This window comes from Vidua chalybeata, chromosome 7, assembly GCF_026979565.1.
Source record: "Vidua chalybeata isolate OUT-0048 chromosome 7, bVidCha1 merged haplotype, whole genome shotgun sequence".
NCBI lineage: Eukaryota > Metazoa > Chordata > Aves > Passeriformes > Viduidae > Vidua > Vidua chalybeata.
In genome coordinates this window covers 23,807,323-23,826,879 of record NC_071536.1, presented here as the reverse complement: position 1 = coordinate 23,826,879, position 19,557 = coordinate 23,807,323, and the positions used below count along the sequence as shown (strand labels likewise).

Below are 19,557 nucleotides of genomic sequence, written 5' to 3'. Positions count from 1 at the left end.
AGCCAGGGGACACCAGGACCTTGGCAGCATATCCATGGCAGGAAGAGGAAGCACTGCAGGGTGCAGCTGCCAGCACTTTGGGGGTGAGTCCATCTTCCCCCACCAAAGTATCCTGGAAGTGCAGGGGTTAAACATGAGGGACTTCAGGTAAACAAGAGGCCATTTTTGCTCCATGCCAAGCCCCCTCCCCACATGCACCCTCCCCGGAGACCCTACAATAACAAGCCGGCGTGTGAGTCAGCTGGCCATTTGCCCGACCGGAGGAGCCCCTCCCTGGGCGCTGGCCCAAAGGAGCTCTGCGGAAGGCCCCTGGCCCTGGCCCCATGCACGCTCCCCCAGCAGCAAACCCCTCGGCTAGCTGGCCCCACCGAGGGGGCTCCAGCTTCCAGCGAGCGTGGGAAGGGTGATGGAGGCTAATGAAATGCAGCCGGCCGCGAGAGCGAGCCACGGGCTGCCCATGCGCACAGCCTATCCAGATGTTGGGAGCCTGGTATGACCCCCCTCTTGGTGTACAACCCCCTATCAGACATCAGAGAATCCCCACCGGGTTCACACCCAGACACACACACTTCCTGACACTCCCTCCTGCCTGGAAACCACTGGCAGATGCTCCCTGCCACCGTTCCACAGGCATCCCCACACTGCACGCCCCTCCCAGCTCTCCCCACAGCACCCCGGCAACGCCACCTTCTCTGGCCTCAGCCTTCCTGGCATCTTTGGCACAGGCTGCCCGGGGTGACACAGGGTCCTGGGGTGGCCCAGAGTCGGCACAAGGTCCTGAGGCTGGCACAGTTCCACTAAGCCTCCCAGTCACCTTCGCCCAGCTCGCTCAAGGCCCAGGGTACCCCACGGCCCCCACTTCCCCCAAGAGCCCAGCCGGGGCTCGGTGCCAGGGCTGCTGCCAGCCCTGCCCTGCACTGCCACCCATACCGTGGCACCCTGCAAAGCCCAACCTGTGCCGGCCCCTGACACAGCACCCCCCCTTTCCTCTCCCTCCCTGCCCAGCTGGGCACAGGCAATGGGCACAGGAACAGGCATGTCCCAGCCTACACTGTGTGCCTGGGGCATGCCAGCCTCCTCCCGCCCAGGATGCCAGCCCCAGAGATAGCTGGCATACACACCTCCCCAGGGATTAAAAACACGAAGCCTCCCCTGCCCTGGCAGCACAGTAATGGGCACCATGCCCACCTCCAGCTCCTCGGAGAACCTGGGTTGCTGTAGGGTCCCCCTCTGCTGGTGCAGCAGCTGGACAGACAGACACCACTGGGCATCCTCAGTTCCACTGTCTCCTGCCAGGAAGATCCGCCCCTGGCTGGGCATCGGCAGAGCTGCTCAGCCTGTGTGCACGCAGCTGGCAGCGCTCAGCCACGGCGCATGGCACCCACGTGCAGCAGCACTCACCCTGGCAAAGGGCACCCCACCCCAAGCACTAGGGCACAGATACCTGCTGGTCTTTCTGAGAAGGGCTGCGCCCCAAAACCCAGCCTCATACACAGACAGGCACATGCTGTCAGTGACTAAGCAGCAGGATGGCACTGTCACCCAGTGGTGACACCAGTGCCACCATGACCAGCCCAGAGCCACCAGCCCATTTGGGTGCCCATCCAGTGGGGTCACCTGGCATGGACCATAGCATCCTCCCTCTGAGTCCCCAGCACCCGCAGGCAGGGTTGGGGACAGCTCAGGGCACTGGCCTTACCTTGGCTTGGCACTTGGTGTGGCAGGAGAGCTTGCAGCCTGTGGGAGAGAGAGGAGAGAGAGGGTTATTGGAGGCAGGAGGGGGAGCAGTGCCAGGGGGCAGTCTGCAGGCATCCCACATGCAGGGCAGGAAGGGGGGGCACCCGACATTGCAGGGCACAGAGCACCTTGGCACTGGGCACTGGCTGCCAGGACGCGCACACGTGTGCAGGGACGTCCACACCTCACATCGGTGCGCACACATTCTGGCACCAGCACGGCACAGCAGCAGGCACACAAAATGTGGCTCTGGGCCACACACGGTGCCAACGTGCCAGTGAGTGTGTGTGCGTGCAAGCCCCAGTGCCCAGGGTGAACACTGTGGAGGGACACGATGCACACACAGGTCTCATGTGGCCTCTCACGGACACTGGCGTGACTGAGAGCACCACAGGGGTGTTGCCATTACCTGTGCTCCCTCCCTCCTCCCCGTGCACTGCTGTTGCCCACTTTCACCCATTCCCCATGGAGGGCACGTGCTCAGGGGCAGCGCAGGCTTGTTTGCCACTGCTGGGGACACACACTTACACAGGGCACTACTCACTGCCTGAGTAGCCCTGCAAAGACACACGTCCCATTCCCAGGGGACACAAGGGTCTCCACGCAGCATGGCCACAGCCGCACCCCAATCCCTGTTCCCCTTGGGCCTGTTTCCTGCAGCACAGGAAGCCTCATTGTTCCCGTTTCCTCTGTCTGCCCCTCGCACGGGGCTCAGCGACACCGCACACGTGCGAGGGCTCGCGGCCCCACCGGTGACCCACTGGGTGCCATGGGCAGCAAGCACGGCTCAGGGGGTGAGCACCCACATGTGTGCACAGACCCCCACCCACATGCACATACGTGGTGGCCACTGCACACTCACTGCATGTGCGCGAAGCTGACACACGGCCACGTACACGTGTGACACCTCAGTGTCTCCATGGGCCACCCTGGCCTCCCAGCCACCTTCCCACCCACAAAGGCACCGCACATACTCTCTCACAGCCACAGCTCTCCCTCTTAACACACAGGCTCACGTGTGTGTGCAGATTGGCACGGGCACATGTTCCCACATTCAGATCCTCATGTATGCAGGCATACACACACATCCCCAACGTCCTGACCTCCGTGGGGTGTCCCCGTGCACACGCGTTCCCACAGCCCCAGCTCACCTCTGCAGGTGCTGCCCTGGCGCGTGATGGCCTGCCGGCAGATCCCGCATGCCTTCACCTTCTTGAAGCTCGTCATCTTGAAGGTGTGTGCTGGAGGTGCCTCCAGGTCCTGGGGCTGGGGGGAACATGGTGCTTCATCAGCGGAAACAAGGTGGCACCAAGACCCAGGCACTCAACTCTGACCTGCCCGTTTCCCATGGGCGGATCATCCTCCACCCATGTCCCCCACACCCCTTCACCTGTGAACTCTGCAGCAGCGGTACAGGGTATGGGCTACAGAATATGGGGTACAGGGCAAGGGATGAGGGGGGTACGGAGTGGGGATGGGGGGTACAGGGGAAGGGGGGCTGGGGCACTGCCGCCACCCCTTTAAATAGTCTCTGCCGCCCCCTGGCGGTGCGTTCCTATGTGCAGTGTGTGTGTGAGCGCACGCATGCACACACTTGTGTGTTCACACATTCGTGCACGTCCACGTGTATGTGTGTGTGTGTGCGCACAGATTGTGTGCACAGATGTGTATGTGTGCACGTGTGTGCGTCCATGCTGTTCGTGCTGCGTGTGCGGTGTGCGTGTGTGCACATACGCAGGTGTGCACAGGTGTGTGCATGTATGTGTGTGAGCACATACATGTGTGTGCACGTGCACAGATGTGTGCACACTCGTGCCTCCCTGCATGTCGGTACATCTCCGTGTGTCCCTGTGAATATGTGCCCGTGCACAAGCGTCTCTGTGAGCACGTGTGTGTGGGCACAGCTGTGTATGTTTGCACATACAGGGGGTGAAGATGCTTGAATGCACATATGTGTGTGCAAACTCATGTGCATGTGAGCACATGTGAATGAGCATAGATAAACATGTAGATAATACATGCATGTATTTGCATGTGTGTGGGTACACAGATACGCGCGCAAAAACGTATGTGCACACCTGAGTACGTGTGAGTGCTGCCAGTAGGGTGCCCATGCCAGGGGTGTCTCACTGTCATGGTGTGTTTTGGGGTGCATGCCAGGCAGCGTGTGCTGAGGTGTCTCTTCGAGGGGGATAAAGAGGGCACAGAGTCCCCTGAGCATGAGCAGCCATGCCCACCCTGTTTAGCACAACCCACAGCAAGAGGAAGCTGATGCCACGAGTGTGACTGAGTTCAGGATGGATCCAATCTGTGCAAGCATGTGTGTGTGTTCATGCATGGAGATTGAGGACAGGGAGGGGTCTTGGCACAGTTGCAGGCAGCCAGTGATCCTCCCAACCTCCCAGTTGACTGTTTCTGGAGGGGGGCAACCCTTGGCAGCACGCCAGCCCTGCCCACCCACCCGCTGCCAGATGAAGACGTGAGCCCCTGTAAATCCGCCTTTTCATGCCAAGACTAATGAGATTAAGCAGAGGCCCAGTGGCCCCCCCTTGCCTTGGCTCCCCACTCTCCTCCAGCCCACTGCACCAGAGCCAAAAGGGATGGTGCCAAAGTGTCAGGGGGCCAGGTACCTCCCCACAAAATTCTCTGCCTCAGTTTCCCCAGTGCAGACACAGACGGGAGATGGGCATGCACGTGCACTGCACGCCCGTGCATGTGCAAACACGTCCGGGGCTCTGAGGGTGCTGCGCGTGCAACATGCAGTGCATGTGTCACGGCACTGCGTGTACATGCACACCTGCAGGCTCGCCTGTCCCCACCAGCCACAGCTGCAGCAGTGGCATGGGCTCATTGTTCCCATAGGCAGGTCCAAGTGCCACCATGCACACACTCACATGGGTTTGTTCATGTGCGTGCAAGCCCCTCTTCCCCGGGCACCTGCTCCCGCAGGGCCACTCACGGGTGGTCCCTTGGCAGCCCCCAGAGCTGCTGCCACCCCACCACACCCACACACGTCTGTGTGCTCAGACGTGGCATCACCCACCCAGCGGCCGTGGGAAAAGCTCCCCCAGGACAGGGGCTCCCACGCCGCAGTTGCTGGGTGACAGTGAGACCTAATGATGCCATGAGCTCCTTTGCATATGCAAAGTAGCATCATTGCTGCAGGGTGCCCCGGGAAGAGGCCTTGCCCCCCGCTCCCAGGGACCCACTGGGATGCCGACACATCTCCCATGCACATACCCCCCACTCTGCCCTGGCCTCCATGGGTTCATTAACAGCAATTATCCTCACCACTGAAAAAGCTGGCCCTTTGATTCCCACACCCCCCGAGTCTCTTCTGTTTGTCTCATTGCCAACACCATCACTGTGCCACAGGGGGACCAACCCAGCACCCAGCTTTATGGCCCCCCCAGCACCCTGCTGCTGGAGGGGCATTCTGCCCACCCAGTGCCACTCTGCCAGCCAGGGAACCAGCCCATCCCACAAAACAATCCAGTCCCAGCTCCATACTGGCAACATCCCAATTAGCCTCTCTGCTCCCAAGGCTGGAAACTGTTGGGGGGATGCAGGGGTATGGGCTGGAGGGCTTCTTGGGCATGCCACGTGGATACCCACCCATGGGTACCCATCTCCAGGGACCAGCACCCACATGATGCAGGAGAAGGGGTGCAAAGGCATCCCTAGCCATGGGGACCCCCAGCATGCAGACCAAAGGAGGCTGGAAGGGGACCCAGGTGTCCTGGGCTGGAAGAGGCACCAGACAGAGATGCCAAATTAATCAAGAGCTGGGAGACCTGGGTTCATTGCCCAGCACTGCAGAGAGTGCATGGCGGGGGGGGAACCTGTGACACTCAGTTCCCCTGAGGCTGCAAAGCCAGGGTGGGTGGAGGGCACCGGGACACCTGGGTGCAGTCTTGTAGGCTCAGGTCCACCCCGAGTTTTGCAACTCGCTGGGCCCCGGGACCCAGCTTGGTGACCGGGAAGAATGCAGAGTCCCAAACCCCCATAACTAACTGGATCCCCCCAGTTTTCCGAGTTGCCCTTCCCTTCAGTGGAGTAGCAGATACTCTGCCCCAGGGAATGGTGGAGCCCCGGCCAGCGACGCAGGCTGGGCGTCGTGGGGGATCAGCCTCCCACCCTCCCCAAGCCCACAACCCTTCCACACACAGATCCTTCTACAGCCCAGTACGTCCCGCATCCCAGCCCGGTCCCCTCTTCGTGTACCCCCAGCCTACTGCCCACCACCACTTCTCTCTCGGGCTGGGTCCCGCTCTGCTCCCCACAGTCCCCGGGCGCCGCCCGGCCCCGCTCCCGGTCCGGTCCCCCCAGCCCCACCCCGATGTCCGGCCGTCCCTAGTGGTCTCCGCTCTGTCCCGGTTCCCCCAGAGCCGGTCCTGGTACCGGTCCAGCCCCGCCAGTTCCCCCTGCTCCCAGTCAGCCCGTCCCGGTGCAAACGCCCCCGGCTCCGTCCCGCTCCCCTCGCATCCAGTCCCATCCACCGCCCGCTCCCGGGACCAGCCCCGCTCCGCGACCCCGGGACCCCGCGGCGCTGCTGTGCTGCTTCCCCCGATGCGGCTCGTACCCAGAGCAGGCAGGAGAGACACAGCCCGGTCATGCTGCCCGCGGCGCGTCCCCGGCCGGCCGAGCCCCCCGGCCCTTCGCTCCGCCCGCCCGCCCCACCCCGGCCCCTCGCCGCCCCTCCGGCCGGGGGGAGGAGGGGAGCGGCAACCCCCCAGCCCCGACCCCGCAGCGCCCCAATCGAGTTAGCCCGGAGGCGTCTGGGACACCCCCCCCCCCCCCCACCGCCAGCAGAGGGGCTGCGGGGACTGTGGGGGCCCAGAGTGGGGCTGTGCGTGTCCCAGGCCCCCTCTTCCCCACTCACACACATTTGGAATCCATTTCCTCCGCTGACCGGGGGACACCCGCCACCCACGTCACCCTCATCCCTCCTCCGGCCTCCAGCGGGTCCTGCGGCGGGATGCACCCCCCCCATCCCCAGCCGAATCCCCTGGGTGGTCCCGGGATGGGAGACGGGGAGGGATCAGCGGACATCCATGCGCGGAGCTGGGGGGCCTCAGTGAGGGGGGACAACCTCCAGGCGGGACGGAGAGCGGCTTGGCAGCCTGTGGCCCTGACGGGAATGGATTTGGCAGAGGGGTGCTCCAGCCCCTCCTGGGGGGCTTGGCCGTGCGACACACGGTTCTCCCTGTCTCCGCCAGTACTGACTCCGGCTCCAGCCTGGAAACTTGTGCTCAGCTGGCCGTGACCATGAGGGTGTGAGTCAGGGTGCGGGACGTGCCAGGGGGAAGGACACACCGACAGGACGAGCCACGGCTGGCATGGAAACCTGGGCATGGAGAGGACGTGGGCACTGTAATGCCCTCCTCCCCACGCCCTGGTTTCCCATCTACACTCTGCATAAAATCGCCAGCCCAGAAAGGAAGGGCAGGATGGGATGGGGGTGGGGGGAGGCTGCCCTTCCCGGAGACTGGGGTTGCATCTGGCTCCTCCCAAAGTGCAGCATCCCATCCCCAAAATATCCCTGTCCCATTGTCCTCCACCCCACCACTATGCTGTGCTCACCCGGCCCAGGATAGGGGTACCCTTGTAGGGATGTGCCAGCTGGGATGGAGGACAACACTTCCCACCTCTCCATGTCAACCAGATCCAGGGGCAGAGGGAGGGACTGATTCTGCTCACAGCACCAAACAAGCAAAGAGCCATCCCTGCCCACTCCCCTCACATACCCCCCGCCATCATTTCAGCCCTTATTAATCAACCTCGTTACTGCCCACAAATGAAAGCCCCAGTGGAGAGAAGTGTCCACACCCCCCCATAAATCACCTCCTCCCATTCACTGCCGTGAGAATCCCAGGCTCCTCAGAAGAGCAGGGACAAGGATCAGTCATACAACAGGGACAGGGTGGCCGCAGGGACACAGCCCATCACCATCATTTAAGGCTCATTTTCTCAGCAGGTGGACACATAGCACAGGGACCCCCTGTTCACGGGTTCTACTGGTGTAGGCATGTACTCTCAGTGCATGGCCAGCCTTGGCAGGACTCCTTTGTGTCTTGGGGTCACCACATCCCCAAGGCCCCCACACCTACTTCCAGCAGAGCTGTCCCCCACACTGCTCTTGGGTGCACAGGGCACACACACACATCACACATGTCCCACTGTGTACATGCCAGGACACACTCATGTACACCACACACACAGTCCATGTCACACATGGTGGGTGGGTCCCATATGCGTGGGTACCCGTCGGCACAGAAAGGACTGAGACACCCCTCTGTAACAGCTCTCACCAACATAAAGCCCTGCTGCTACTGCCCCAGCATACACACATGTGTTAGGGGACACACACTCCATGGCAGCTCCATAGAGACCTCCTGTGCACCCACACCCATGTGAGCTGCAGTTCACTCTCACCTCAGCCCCACCTGCATGCCCATGAACACACATGCACAAGTACACGTGTGCTACAGCCCCCCACGAGTCCATGTTCTCACACCCACATCAGAAACACATGCACAATGTGGTGGACATAGGACTGCACAACCACCAACCCACGTCTCACCAATGCCACCCACCCACCCACAGCCCTGACCACACCCCAGTACTCCCATCAGTTCATGATCCTGCGTCCCCGGCGCACTCTGGGGTCCCCAAGCAGTCAGAGGCCTCTCCTTCCTCCACGCTGTGTCCCTGTCCTGGCATATACTGGACTGTCACCAGCCTGCAGTGACTCCCTCAGGCGCTGCCCAGCAGTGGCTTTGGCACCTGCTTTTCTGGCATGGTGCATCTGAAGTGTCCCATGCCATCCTGCCAGGCAGGGGCAGCTTCCCAAAGACTGAGGAACAAAGTCTGGGTGGCGCAGTGGGAGTCCAGCACCCTCCAACACCTTCCCCCCATCCCCGCCTCAGTTTCTGCAGCCTGTGTGGCAGAGCAGAATGAGTCCCCGCACCAGGTGCTGCATGGGCACGGGGTGACCCATAACGGGGATCCCCTGTGGGGCAGTCCTTTGGCACATGGATCCTAGACATGCCAGGTGCTGACGGGCACAGAGGTGCCCTACACAGAGTGACCCCACAGGGGTTCCTCATGTTGGGCACAGGGAGCCCACACTGACTGAGTGCTTTATGGGCATGGTGCTTCCCAGTGCCAGGTGTTTACAGGTACAGGGATCCCACACACTGACCACTTTATGGGCATAGGGATTTCACCTGGGGGGTGTTTTATGGGCACTGGAGTCCTCTCAAGCAGGGCACAGTGTTCCCATTGTGGGTTCTATAAGGACACAGGGACACCCCCTGCCTCTACAGTCTCTCTGTAAGGACACAGGGATCCCAGCAGATCCCTTAGAGTGAAAGGCTGTACAGCAGATCCTCTCCAGTCAGGCACTGCAGGGCTCCTCGGGTGTGGGAAGAGAGGGTCACAGTGAGACGCTGTGGGGGGGGCAAAAGGAGGGACAAAGGACATGCCCTGCACCCTGGCATGCATATGCAGGGTTTAACCCCCAGCTGCCCGGAGCAGGCAGGGCCAGCGGCGGCCCATACCCCCACTCCCCACACGCCGGAGCCCCCCCAGCTCCGTGTCCCCCGCAGCCCCTAACCCTAACGCCGTGGCCGGCGATGCCCGCTTACCTCCCGGCGGCGGCGGGCGCGGAGGGGCAGGAGGCAGGACACCAAGGACTTCCCCCAGCCAACCAAGGTGGCAAAGCACCAGCTCAGCCGGGTCATGATGCCCCTGCCAGGGGCTCACCCGGCGGGGGGAGGCTGCAGGGGCCGACCCCTGCCCAGGGCACGCTCGGACGAGCGGCCGAACCCAGCCGTGCGCCGGCCGCAACAAGCTCCGGTGCCCGGGCAGTGCCCCCGAAGTGCCCAGCCCTGGGCACGGGGCCGTGCGACAATGATGTGCTGGGGGGCTGCGGTCCCACCGGGCCCTGTCCCCCCCGCCGGTTCCCCAGCGTCGCCTGCGCGCTGGCAGCCAGGCAGGGAGCACCGTGCCCGCCCCTGTCCTGCAGTGCTTGGGTGGGAGCCAGCTCCGACACGCTCCCCCTCCTCCCCCTCCTCCTTCTCCTTCTCCTCCTCCTCCTCCTCCTTCTCCTCCTCCCGCACACGGGGCTCGGGGCTCGGCACCTCCGGCGCTCACCCGCCTGCCCTCCGGGCACGGCATCCCCTCGGGTGGATGCCAGAACTTGACAGGGTCCCCCACTCCAGCGCCGTCAGTTTTGGGGGTGCAGGAGGTCGCACACCGTAGGTTCGATCGCAGCTCAATCCGCGACCCTCGCCCCGACCCTGCCTCAGTTTCCTTACAATACCCCCTGCCCACCTCTAGCCCTAAATTGCAGCGCCTACACAGGGGCGGGGGGGAGACTTCCCTCCCCCTCTGCCAGTCTTCCTTGTATCCCACCAAGCCTCTCCTCAGGAGCCTGAGGACACAATCAGGGACTCCCTCCGACACAGTCCCCTTCCGGTGGGGTCTCTTCCCAAAGCCTGCCCGATTGATGCACCGTGCTGTGGGCACAGAATTACCATGGGGAACCTCTCACTGCAGGACAGCTCGAGCCGGCCGCGGGCACCTCCACCTCGCCATGGGGCTTGCACAGGGCAGGGGAACAGAGTAACAGGCTGCAGCCCCCTGGGCACCACACATCCCCCATGCACACATCGAGGTAGTGCCAAGAGGAGCAGGCAGCAGCACCCCTGGATGCTGCCATGATGCCGTGCTGGTGCCGGGCAAGGACCCATCCCCACGGGGCAGCTGCTGGTGCCAAGCGTGGGCAGCGGCCATGCCAGGCATGGGCACTAATTGCATTTGCCTTGGGAAGCCTCCCAACAAGCAGCAGCATCAGGGTGGGGTGCAGGAAGTTTGGGTGGTCCCCCACACTTCACAGCTGTCCCCCACAGCTCTGTCTGACATCCTGGGGGTGGTAGAAGGCTGGAGGGCAGAGGGGGCCAGTGAGCCTCAGGGAGGTGACATCACTGCTGGCTCCATGGTCCCTCACCCCCATTTAATTAGCAGATGGCCCCCGGCTCCCCCCTGGCCCCCCCACCCCGGCAGGCAGCGCCAGGCCTGTGCGGGGCCATTAGCTTTATTGGCTGCGCTGAACCAGGGCCAGGCCTCATTAATTGAATTGCACCCACGCCAAGGATGGATGAGAGTCTTCTCTGCCCCCCCAGCCCCCGGCACCCCCACCCTGGCCCTTGGCTGGGGCAGGGAGAGGGGACCCAGGCTGCCGCAGTGGCACGGCGGGCAAGGGCATGTCCGCCCTGCAGGTGTTGGGGTCTTGCCCTTGCAGTGCCTGGCACAGGGCACATGGGTGGGTGCAATGAAGGGTACACACGGTGCCCTCTCAGCCTCTCACCCACACCAGCCACACGTGGACAGCTTGCACCCACACATGCAACTACAAAGCTGTGCTCACACAGCCTGCACACACGTGCAATCACATGCATGCCTGCACACGCATGCACACACACACGACCCCAGCACAGTGGGCTGATGCTCCACTGCCATCCAACACCCTCCCCACATCCCTGTCCAATACGGGGTGCTGTGCCCCATGCCCACAGTGGCACACACTGCAGGATGGCACAGGGCAATGGGGTGCTGAGGAGGCTGGGGTCACCCCAAGTACTGCCACTGGTTCCCCTATGCTCCCCAGCTGCACCTACAGGCCAACACCCACCCGGGAGCCAGGAGGGTGCTGGGAGGCCCAGGCTCCCACTCAGCATCACTTCCTACTTTCATTTCGGTGTCGAGCGAGGCCTGGCTGGGGGACGTGGGTGCCCCCGAAGACATCCAGGTGGCACAGGTAGGGGCAGCGTGCTCTACAAGGAGGGGCATGGCAGAGGATAGGACATGGGCACCGCTGTGGCTATCCACCAAGATGGTGGTGGGGAATGGGATGGCAGTGGGTCTCCCTGCCTGGACTGATGGAAGGGGCTGGCATCACCTTTGACATCCCCCCCACAGGGGTTTTTCAGCCCCCAGTCAAGAAGGAGCCTGCAGGACAGGGCTGACACAGTACAGGGGTCCAGGCATAGTGAATAAGGCGCACTGCTGGGTTGGGGGCTCCCTAACAAGAGGAAGCCTTGTCCAGAATGCTCTGGAAAGAGCTTACACATTGGCTCTGGGTATAGCCCCCATGTGGAGGCCAGATGATTGGGGAGGGTTGTGGTCCTTGCTAGGGGGGGCTGCAGTTCTTTCAGGGGTCTCTGTGCCCAGGGGCTGTTGTGCATGGGAGTGGCCTCTGTGCCAAGGTCTGCTGCTGGCTGCTTCTAGCGGAGGATGGGTCCTGGACCCTCTCCACAAAAACTGCGGGCAGGTTCTTCAGAACATTCCGAATTTCCATTCTTATTGGAGAGCATTAGGGTCCCCCTATGTCTGACACTGTCCTTCCTCTGCCCCTGCAAAAGCTGCACAGGGGGACCAGCCTTGCTGACCCTTTCCCCAGAACTGGCACCCCCCAAAACAGGGAGCCAGGTGCTGGGGGCTAAGCTGCAGTGCCTGATGTGATGTGGGCCGGGCAGGCTGTGGCTTCTGCAGCCCCACCGACCTCCCACACTTCCTCCTGCCCAAGGTACAAAAGGAGAAGCAGGCAGGCACAACGTGGGCACAGGGACATGCCAGAGCACCCGCAGCACTCAGCAACCGCCTCGGGGCACCCCACAGCTCCTGGACACAGGTAAGGGGCTTCTCTTCCCAGGGTAAACTGAGGTACAAGTAGGGTGGGCAGATGCAAAGATAGTTCATCCGAGGTCTCTCAAGAGCACTGGAATGGGAACGCAGGCAGCCTGCGTCCTGCTCCCTCACTGTGCTGTAGTGGAGGGCACAGGGCACTCACACGCTTGGGCATATTTGGGCACACTGGTGCACTCACTCCTAGGAGTGCACATGTACCCTGCTGGGGCACACCCCCACCCCAACACACGTGTGCTGCCCCACAGCAGCCAGATACCAGCCATAGTGACAAGTCACAGACCTGCCACCTCCGTGAGCTATTTCCCTCACCCTGTTGCCAAGCTGCCACCCACCCCAAAATCACTCCACTGCACTGTGCCCTGTGGCTCCTCATCTCATGCCCGCAGCTCGCCCAAACCCCATGCCAGCTGTGCAGGCAACATGCTGTGCCAGAGGGTTCTGCCTAGGGAGCTGAGCTTAGGGGGGCTGCATATCAGGGTTGGTGTGCCCCCTCGCTCAACCACCCAGAAGCCCCCACATTGTTCATGATGTGAGTGAGGGAAGCGAGAGCAGAAGCAAAAGCAGCACTTCCCCTGCGCCAAACCCACATCCTGAATCCTGGCGAACAGAGACAGGGATAAGGACAGGGACACAATAGGGATGTGGTGGGCTCAGCCCCAGAAACCCCCCAAAGAATGGGAGCAGAGGACATACAAGGGCAGGGCACAAGGACAACTAAGAGGGTGCAGCATGGGACACCTTTGTCCACCCCATCTGCTCTGGCCTATGTAGTGGGAGAACATGGGCAGGGTAAGGGGTGCCTAAACCTACCCTCTCCCACTTTAACAGAAGGTAGCTCTGGGTAGACCTGGGGGGGGTAGATGCTCTCTCTGGGACAGAGAGTTTGGGGGTGCCAGGGGAGTGCCAGCCTAGAACCTCTCATCACTGCCCCTGCCTCTGCAGATCCCAGTGAACAGCCATGGCAGGGGAAGGGGAGCTCAACCGTGTCATCAAGGACCTGCAGAGTAAGTGTGCCAACCAGTTCCCTGCCAGCATGTTCCCTGTATGGCACATCTCACCCTGGCCATGCCAGATCCCTTCTTGCACCCAAGTCATGGGCAGTGGGGGGTGTCACTGCCAGGGGTGCTCCAGAGAATCCACGTGCCAACCCTGTCACTGATGCCTGCTCCCATCCTCACTGCCAGCCCCTAGGAACCAGCAGTGCCCAGGAGGTGGCTGTCCTCCTTGCTCCCCCTGCTCCCCTCCTTCATCCCAAGTTCCTCTTTCTCTGAAGAAAAGGAGGGGGGATCTTATCACTCTCTACAGCTATCTGAAATGAGGTTGTATCCAGGAGGGAGTCAGTCCCTTCTCCCCAGTTACAAGGGCTAGGACAAGAGGAAATGGCCTCAGGTTGTGTCAGGAGAGGTTTAGATTGGATATTAGGAAAAAACTCTTCATGGAAATGTTTATCAAGCATTGGAACAGGCTACTCAAGGGAAGTAGTGGAGTCACCACCCGTGGAGGTATTTAAAAGACCTGTAGATGTGGCATTTGGCTACATGGTTTAATGGTGGATTTGGAAGTGTTGGGTTAATGACTGAACTTGATCTTGGAGGTCTTTTTCAACTTAGATTCTATGATTCTGTGATTTCATCCACCATGAGAAATCCCTGAGGCCAGGAGTTGTGAGGCAGTTGAGGGAAGAGGGGTAGGATGGGAGAAGGTGCCATGCCAGCCCAGCCCTGACATCCCACAGAGACCGTGGCTGAGCTGAAATGCAGCTACCAGGAGCAGAACCTGCCGGTGACAGACGGGAGCCGGGAGCTGCACAGCCTCTGTGCCCAGCTAGAGTTCCTCCTCCAGGTACTGCTGCTCCTCCATCTCTGCTGCTCCCTGCCTTGTCTCCCCTTAGGCACACCTGAGAGCAGAAGGAACCCTGTGCTAACCATTCAGGGGATGGAATAACCCGCCCAGCATTGTCTGACCCTGGGCATCCCCAGCCACCTACCAGGTTCTCCCTAGTCCACATGTGTAATTACATGTGCTGCAAAAGGGAAACTGAGGTATGGAGCCAGTGAAGAGAGGGACACCTGGACCAGCCGTGCTGGGGGAGCTGGTTGGATTCCAGCCCCACAGGGAACAGGCTGGGTGGAACAGGGGATGCTCCCAAAAAAGGAAGTCCAAGTTTGTCCTCTGTCAGTTTGACCTCAAGGAGAAGAGGAGCTTCTTTGGGCAGCGCAAGGACTATTGGGACTTCTTGTGCCAAGGCCTAGCACGGTGCCGGCAGGAGCATGAAGGCATTCACTTCGTCACCTCCCTGGACAAGGTGGGCATGGGCTGGTGGGCTACCCAGGGACTTGTGCACACACACGAGCTTTTGCTTGCTTGTGGGTGCACATGCACCTCTGCACAGGCACACACTCACTTGGGCACCAAGCATTCACCCACTGGTGCTATAAACGGTTTTGTCCCCTGTGGGATACCCACTGCACCCCAAGCCTAGCCCTGGGGGCCCTCTTTCCCTGCACAGGCTGGGAGGGAGGTGTGTGGAGGGGCAGACTGAAGTGACAGGTCTCCCCCACAGCTGAAGACCCCTGTGGGCAGAGGCCGAGCCTTTCTGCGGTACTGCCTGGTGCACCGGCAGCTGGCAGAGTCCCTGCAGCTCTGCCTCCTCGACCCTGAGAGCCTGTGGTGAGAGCAGGGGCACAGTGAGGGGATGCTCCTGGTGGTGGGGGACATGGCCAGGGTGGGCAGTGCCCTGCAGCACCCAGCCACCTGCAGAGGTGCTGCAGGCATGTGTACCTGTCCAGGGCACAGAGGGATGCATGAGCTTGTTTTGTGGTTGCAGCGAGTGGTACTACGCCCGTAGCCCCTTCCTGAGCCCCAGACGGCGAGCAGAGATCCTGGGCAGCCTCTATGAGCTGGACTGTGTCACCTTCCACCTGGCTCTGCACAGGAGTGACCTGGACACCGCCTGGCCCATGTTCTCAGAGTGAGCCTGGGGACACTGGGGGCACCAGGGGCATTGGCAGCACTGGGGGTGTCAAGGGCATCGGAGGCACCTGGGGCTTAGCATTGCAGAGAAACGTGTGCATTGCCCCACTGCCCTGGACCCCACACAGCACTCCAGATGTGCCAGCTCTCCATATATGGCCCCACGGGGGCACAGTCACTGGCACCAGCATGCACACCATGCCTGTGCCTGCAAACATGTCACATGCATGTGTACACACACACACACAAAGAGCCATCATCTGCCAAGTATATCCCTGCTGCAACACCGTGACACTGTGACATCTGACACACAGGGACACATGTATGTGCTTGCATACCCTTGCCCCGGGCACACTTGTGGGGGGCATCATGGATGCAGCTCACTCACACTCCAGCACACTCACACCTATTCTGCTGCTCACATGCTTGTGTACATGGACTGTCACAAGCATGCATGCTTGGGTCGATGGGTGCCACATGTTTTGTGGGTGCTCAGGCTAGTGGCACCAACATTGCTGACCCCCTGCCCTGCTGCCCCCTAAATTCCTAAAGGCTGCTGTGCCCAGCGAGCCTAAATGGAGGGTGGTGATGCCCTGTTCACCTTGGGGGTGACCTAGTAGCCCTGAGCCCTGTGTCCCCTCTAGGCCACTGGTACGGCCCAGCCCAGTGATCAGGAGCAGCCCAGCAAAGACAGCCCTGCAGACAGACAGGATCGGCACTGTGGCGCACGGATGGTCCGATGGCATTGGCCATCCTACTGTGGCACTCCATGGGGCACCAGCCCCTCTGTGCCCACCCACTTTGGCTGCCCTGCTGGCAGGGAATGTTGAAGATAGAGAGGGAGATGTAGAGGATGGGGAGGTGAAGAAAGACAAAGAAGAGGAGGATGAAGAGGACGTGGAGAAGGACGACAGTAAGGATACAAAGGAGGTGAAGGTGGAGAATGTGAAGGTGGAGGATGTGGAAGTGAATGTGGAGAAGGACATGGAGGAGGATTTGGAAGAGAAGCATGAAGAGTTGGAGGAGGATGAGAAGGAGATGAAGGATGTGGATGTAGAGGAACTGGAGGATGCACATGGCACTGGCAAAGCAGGCCAGCCTGGTGGTTCTAGAGAGCCTGGCATGTCCCCACTGTCCACTGGCCCAAGGTGCATGCTGGGGTCCCTGGCACTGGTGCCCAGGCAGCCGGGTGGGACAGAAGAATCCCTGCAGGCACTGGTGTCCCAACTGAGGGCCGAGCTGGGTCAGCGTGAGGTGGCAGCACAGGCACTGGTGGCACAGCTGGCACAGGCAGACCTGCGGCACCGGCGGCAGGAGGAGGACAGTGCCCAGCGGGCCCAGCTGTGGGCACACGAGGCTGAGGCACTGCGGGAAACCAACACCTTCCTGGAGCGGGCACTGGAGGCAGCGGTAGCAGCAGGGGACCCGGGAGCACTGGCACGGGCGCAGGAGGAGGCACGGGGCTGGCAAGAGGTGGCAGAGGAGAGGGGTACCCAGCTGTCCAGGGTGCTGGCAGAGGCGGCGGCGCTGACCGCACGCCTGCAGGAATGCCAGGAAGCGCTGGTGGCGGCAGGACGGACAGACATGCCGAAGGATGCCGGTACCTCAAATGAGGTGGCTGCCATGAAGGAGGTGCTGCGGCGGGCACTGGAGCTCGCCCGTGGTCCCCAGGAGACCCTACGAGGCCTTCATGCAGAAGGGGAACCCAGCACGGTCACCAGCATGGCTATGGTATGGGCAAGTCCAAGGGGATCCCGTGGTGGGGTTTGGGGTCCAGGATTGAGCCCCCACTCTCCCCCAGCGCTTGGCCAGCCTGGCTGCCACAGCACAGGAGGAGACCTGGCAGAGCCGGCAGCAGCTCCAGGCCCAGCGACAAGAGATGGCACGGCTGCAGGAGGAGCTCTGCAGGTTGGGCAGGGACCCCTACTTCCACCACCCATCACCCCAGAGTGGGATCTCCTATCTCCACCTACCACATGGTGTCCCCTGGGGCTCCCACTGATGTCCTGCTTGGACACAGGCGAACAGCAGCTGGGGATTGGCAGGGGGAGGGAGGGAAGGATTTGAGGGGGGAGAACTGGAGGGAGGGGTCAATTTGGGACTGATAAGCGGGTGGAAGGGTAGGTGGGCAGAAAGTTGGAGTGGTTTGGCGTTAGTAGATAGAGGGAGGGAAGGAGGGATCAATTTAGGATGAATGGATGGAGATGGGATGGTGGATGGAGAGACACAGGGATGAATTTGGGGTGAGTAGATGGGTGGGTCGGCAGAACGCCAGGAGTATGGATATGAGAAGGATGGGTGAACAGTGGGAAAACGGATGGGTGGCAGATGGCAAAGTGGCTGTGAGGATTGGGAGAGAGCTTGAGGATGGATGGGCAACAGCAGAGAAAAGAAGGGAGGGAGGAAAAGAGGGATGGAGCGAGGGAGAGAGGGAGGGAGGAACCAGCGGCGGGAGGTTTATCCGCATGCATGGAGGGATGGAGAGACGACCAGCTGAGAGACAGGGGGACCATGTCGCCACTGCCCCGCGCCAGGGCCCGGCAGGACGGTGAGCGCTGGGCATCGGCGCTGCAGCGGGCGCAGCGAGAAGCCCTGGAGCGGGAGGCCACGCGCGGCGCCGAGCAGGCACGGCAGCAGGAGCTCATCCGCGACATGAAGAAGCGGCTGCTGGAGCTGCTGCGGTGAGAGCCCCGGGGACTCCAAGCAAGGGCAAGGGGACCCAAACCCCTTTGCCCAGAGGAGGGCACCAGAGCCCAGGCAAAGCCAGTGCTGACGTCTCCCCTCCCGCAGGGAGAAGGATGCCCTGTGGCAGAAGACAGAGGGCATTGACACCCCAATGCCCAGTCCGGTGCCCCGCGACCCAGGGTTGTGTGCCCGCTGCCACAAAGATTTCCGCCTCCTCTCCCGGCGGTACAACTGCAGGTGGGCTATGAGGGGAATGAGGGGTGGCACTGGCACTGTGTGGGGATGGCTCAGCTCTCACCTCCTGCTCTCTCAGCAGGTTGTGCCAGGGCAAGGTGTGCCACACGTGCTCCGTGGACATGGGCAAGCACGGCCGCTGCTGCCTGATTTGCTACCAGCAAAGGCACCCACAGGCTACATGAGTGGCGACAGCAGCCCTGGCACCACGCGTGGGATGCTTCCTGCCATGGCTGCCTCCTCTTGGATTTACTGGGTACCCAGATGTCCAGGGCCTGCGTCCAGGTCCTGCTGCCCAACCTCCTGGGTTTGACGTGTCTTTCTTGCGGTTGGTCCACAAAGAGGAAAACTACTAATTTCTGTCACCCCTGTGTCTTCTGCGTCATCTATCAGTCACTGCCAGATTGACACTGGGGTTGGGTGGAGGGTGGGGAATGCTGGCATGGAGGTGTTCAAGTCCTCCTGGGGGGGGAACCATCCCCAAAAAGGGTGTATCAGCTGCAGCCAGGGTGAGCCGTTGCCTGCACCATCCCACAGTGGGGAGAGTAGACAGCTCTTGCCCAACAGCTCTGGCTTCCTACCATGCTGCAAGGAAACACTTGTGCAAGAGGTTTCTCAGATGCTAAGGTGACGGGCTGTCCTTGTTCAGCACCCTCACTGACTCTGCTCTGCCTCAAATCCCCAGGATTCCCACCTGGATGCTGGGGACCCCCTACCCTCCCATGAGCCAGCACATGAGTGACATCTGCTGATGTCTCCATGGTTATGAACCCCTAGGAACTTGGATCAAGGTCAATAGAGGAGCAATATGGGACTCCAATGGAGAGATGTGTAGGTGTGCCGGGACAGGCATCCTGAGGCCTGGCACACTGAGTGGCAGGAGAGTCCCCGGCAGGGTCACAGTCCCTTCTTCAGCTCCTCGACCCCAGTCAAGTGTCAGCCCCAATTGCCCAAGCCAGGGCGGAAACATCCCGGTTGTGTAAGGGACAGGTTCCCAGCCCTTTGCACAACAATGTTCTGACACCATGGCAGGGGGGGAGTGGGGATGCCGGTACCCTTCAGGCAGCGGTCACAGGGCTGGCTCAGTGTGAGGGGCTGCTCAGAGATCTTTCAGTGATTTGCTCTGCTGGGGTTGAGATTGGTGTTGAGAAGGGAATGACTTTGTCCTCAAGTGGGATAGACTCCACCTGGAGACCATGGAAGTGCTAGGACCTG

General features: G+C 61.3%; 2 protein-coding genes across 5 annotated transcripts in view; one reads left to right on the top strand and one right to left on the bottom strand.

Annotated features, from left to right (window-relative positions):
* The window catches only part of TNS1 (tensin 1), a 62,264-nt gene extending 59,325 nt beyond the window's left edge, over positions 1–2,939 (bottom strand). For 3 of the 4 annotated variants that reach the window (XM_053947361.1, XM_053947364.1, XM_053947362.1), the window contains exons 1-2: positions 2,889–2,939; positions 1,700–1,737 (exon numbers count right to left, since the gene is read on the bottom strand). The gene's annotated coding sequence lies outside the window, so the exon portion shown is untranslated. The remainder of the gene's footprint in view (positions 1–1,699; positions 1,738–2,888) is intronic. The other variant, XM_053947365.1, reaches the window with a different exon arrangement.
* An 8,587-nt stretch (positions 2,940–11,526) lies between these two features.
* RUFY4 (RUN and FYVE domain containing 4) lies at positions 11,527–18,636 on the top strand. Its single transcript, XM_053948329.1, has 12 exons — positions 11,527–11,560; positions 12,329–12,433; positions 13,393–13,454; positions 14,186–14,292; positions 14,630–14,755; positions 15,014–15,120; positions 15,278–15,421; positions 16,068–17,154; positions 17,225–17,331; positions 17,958–18,104; positions 18,214–18,345; positions 18,422–18,636. Exons 3-12 carry the CDS (start codon positions 13,409–13,411, stop codon positions 18,525–18,527), a joined length of 2,109 nt encoding a protein of 702 aa, XP_053804304.1. The 5' UTR covers positions 11,527–11,560; positions 12,329–12,433; positions 13,393–13,408; the 3' UTR covers positions 18,528–18,636.
* The last annotated feature ends 921 nt before the right edge of the window (positions 18,637–19,557 follow it).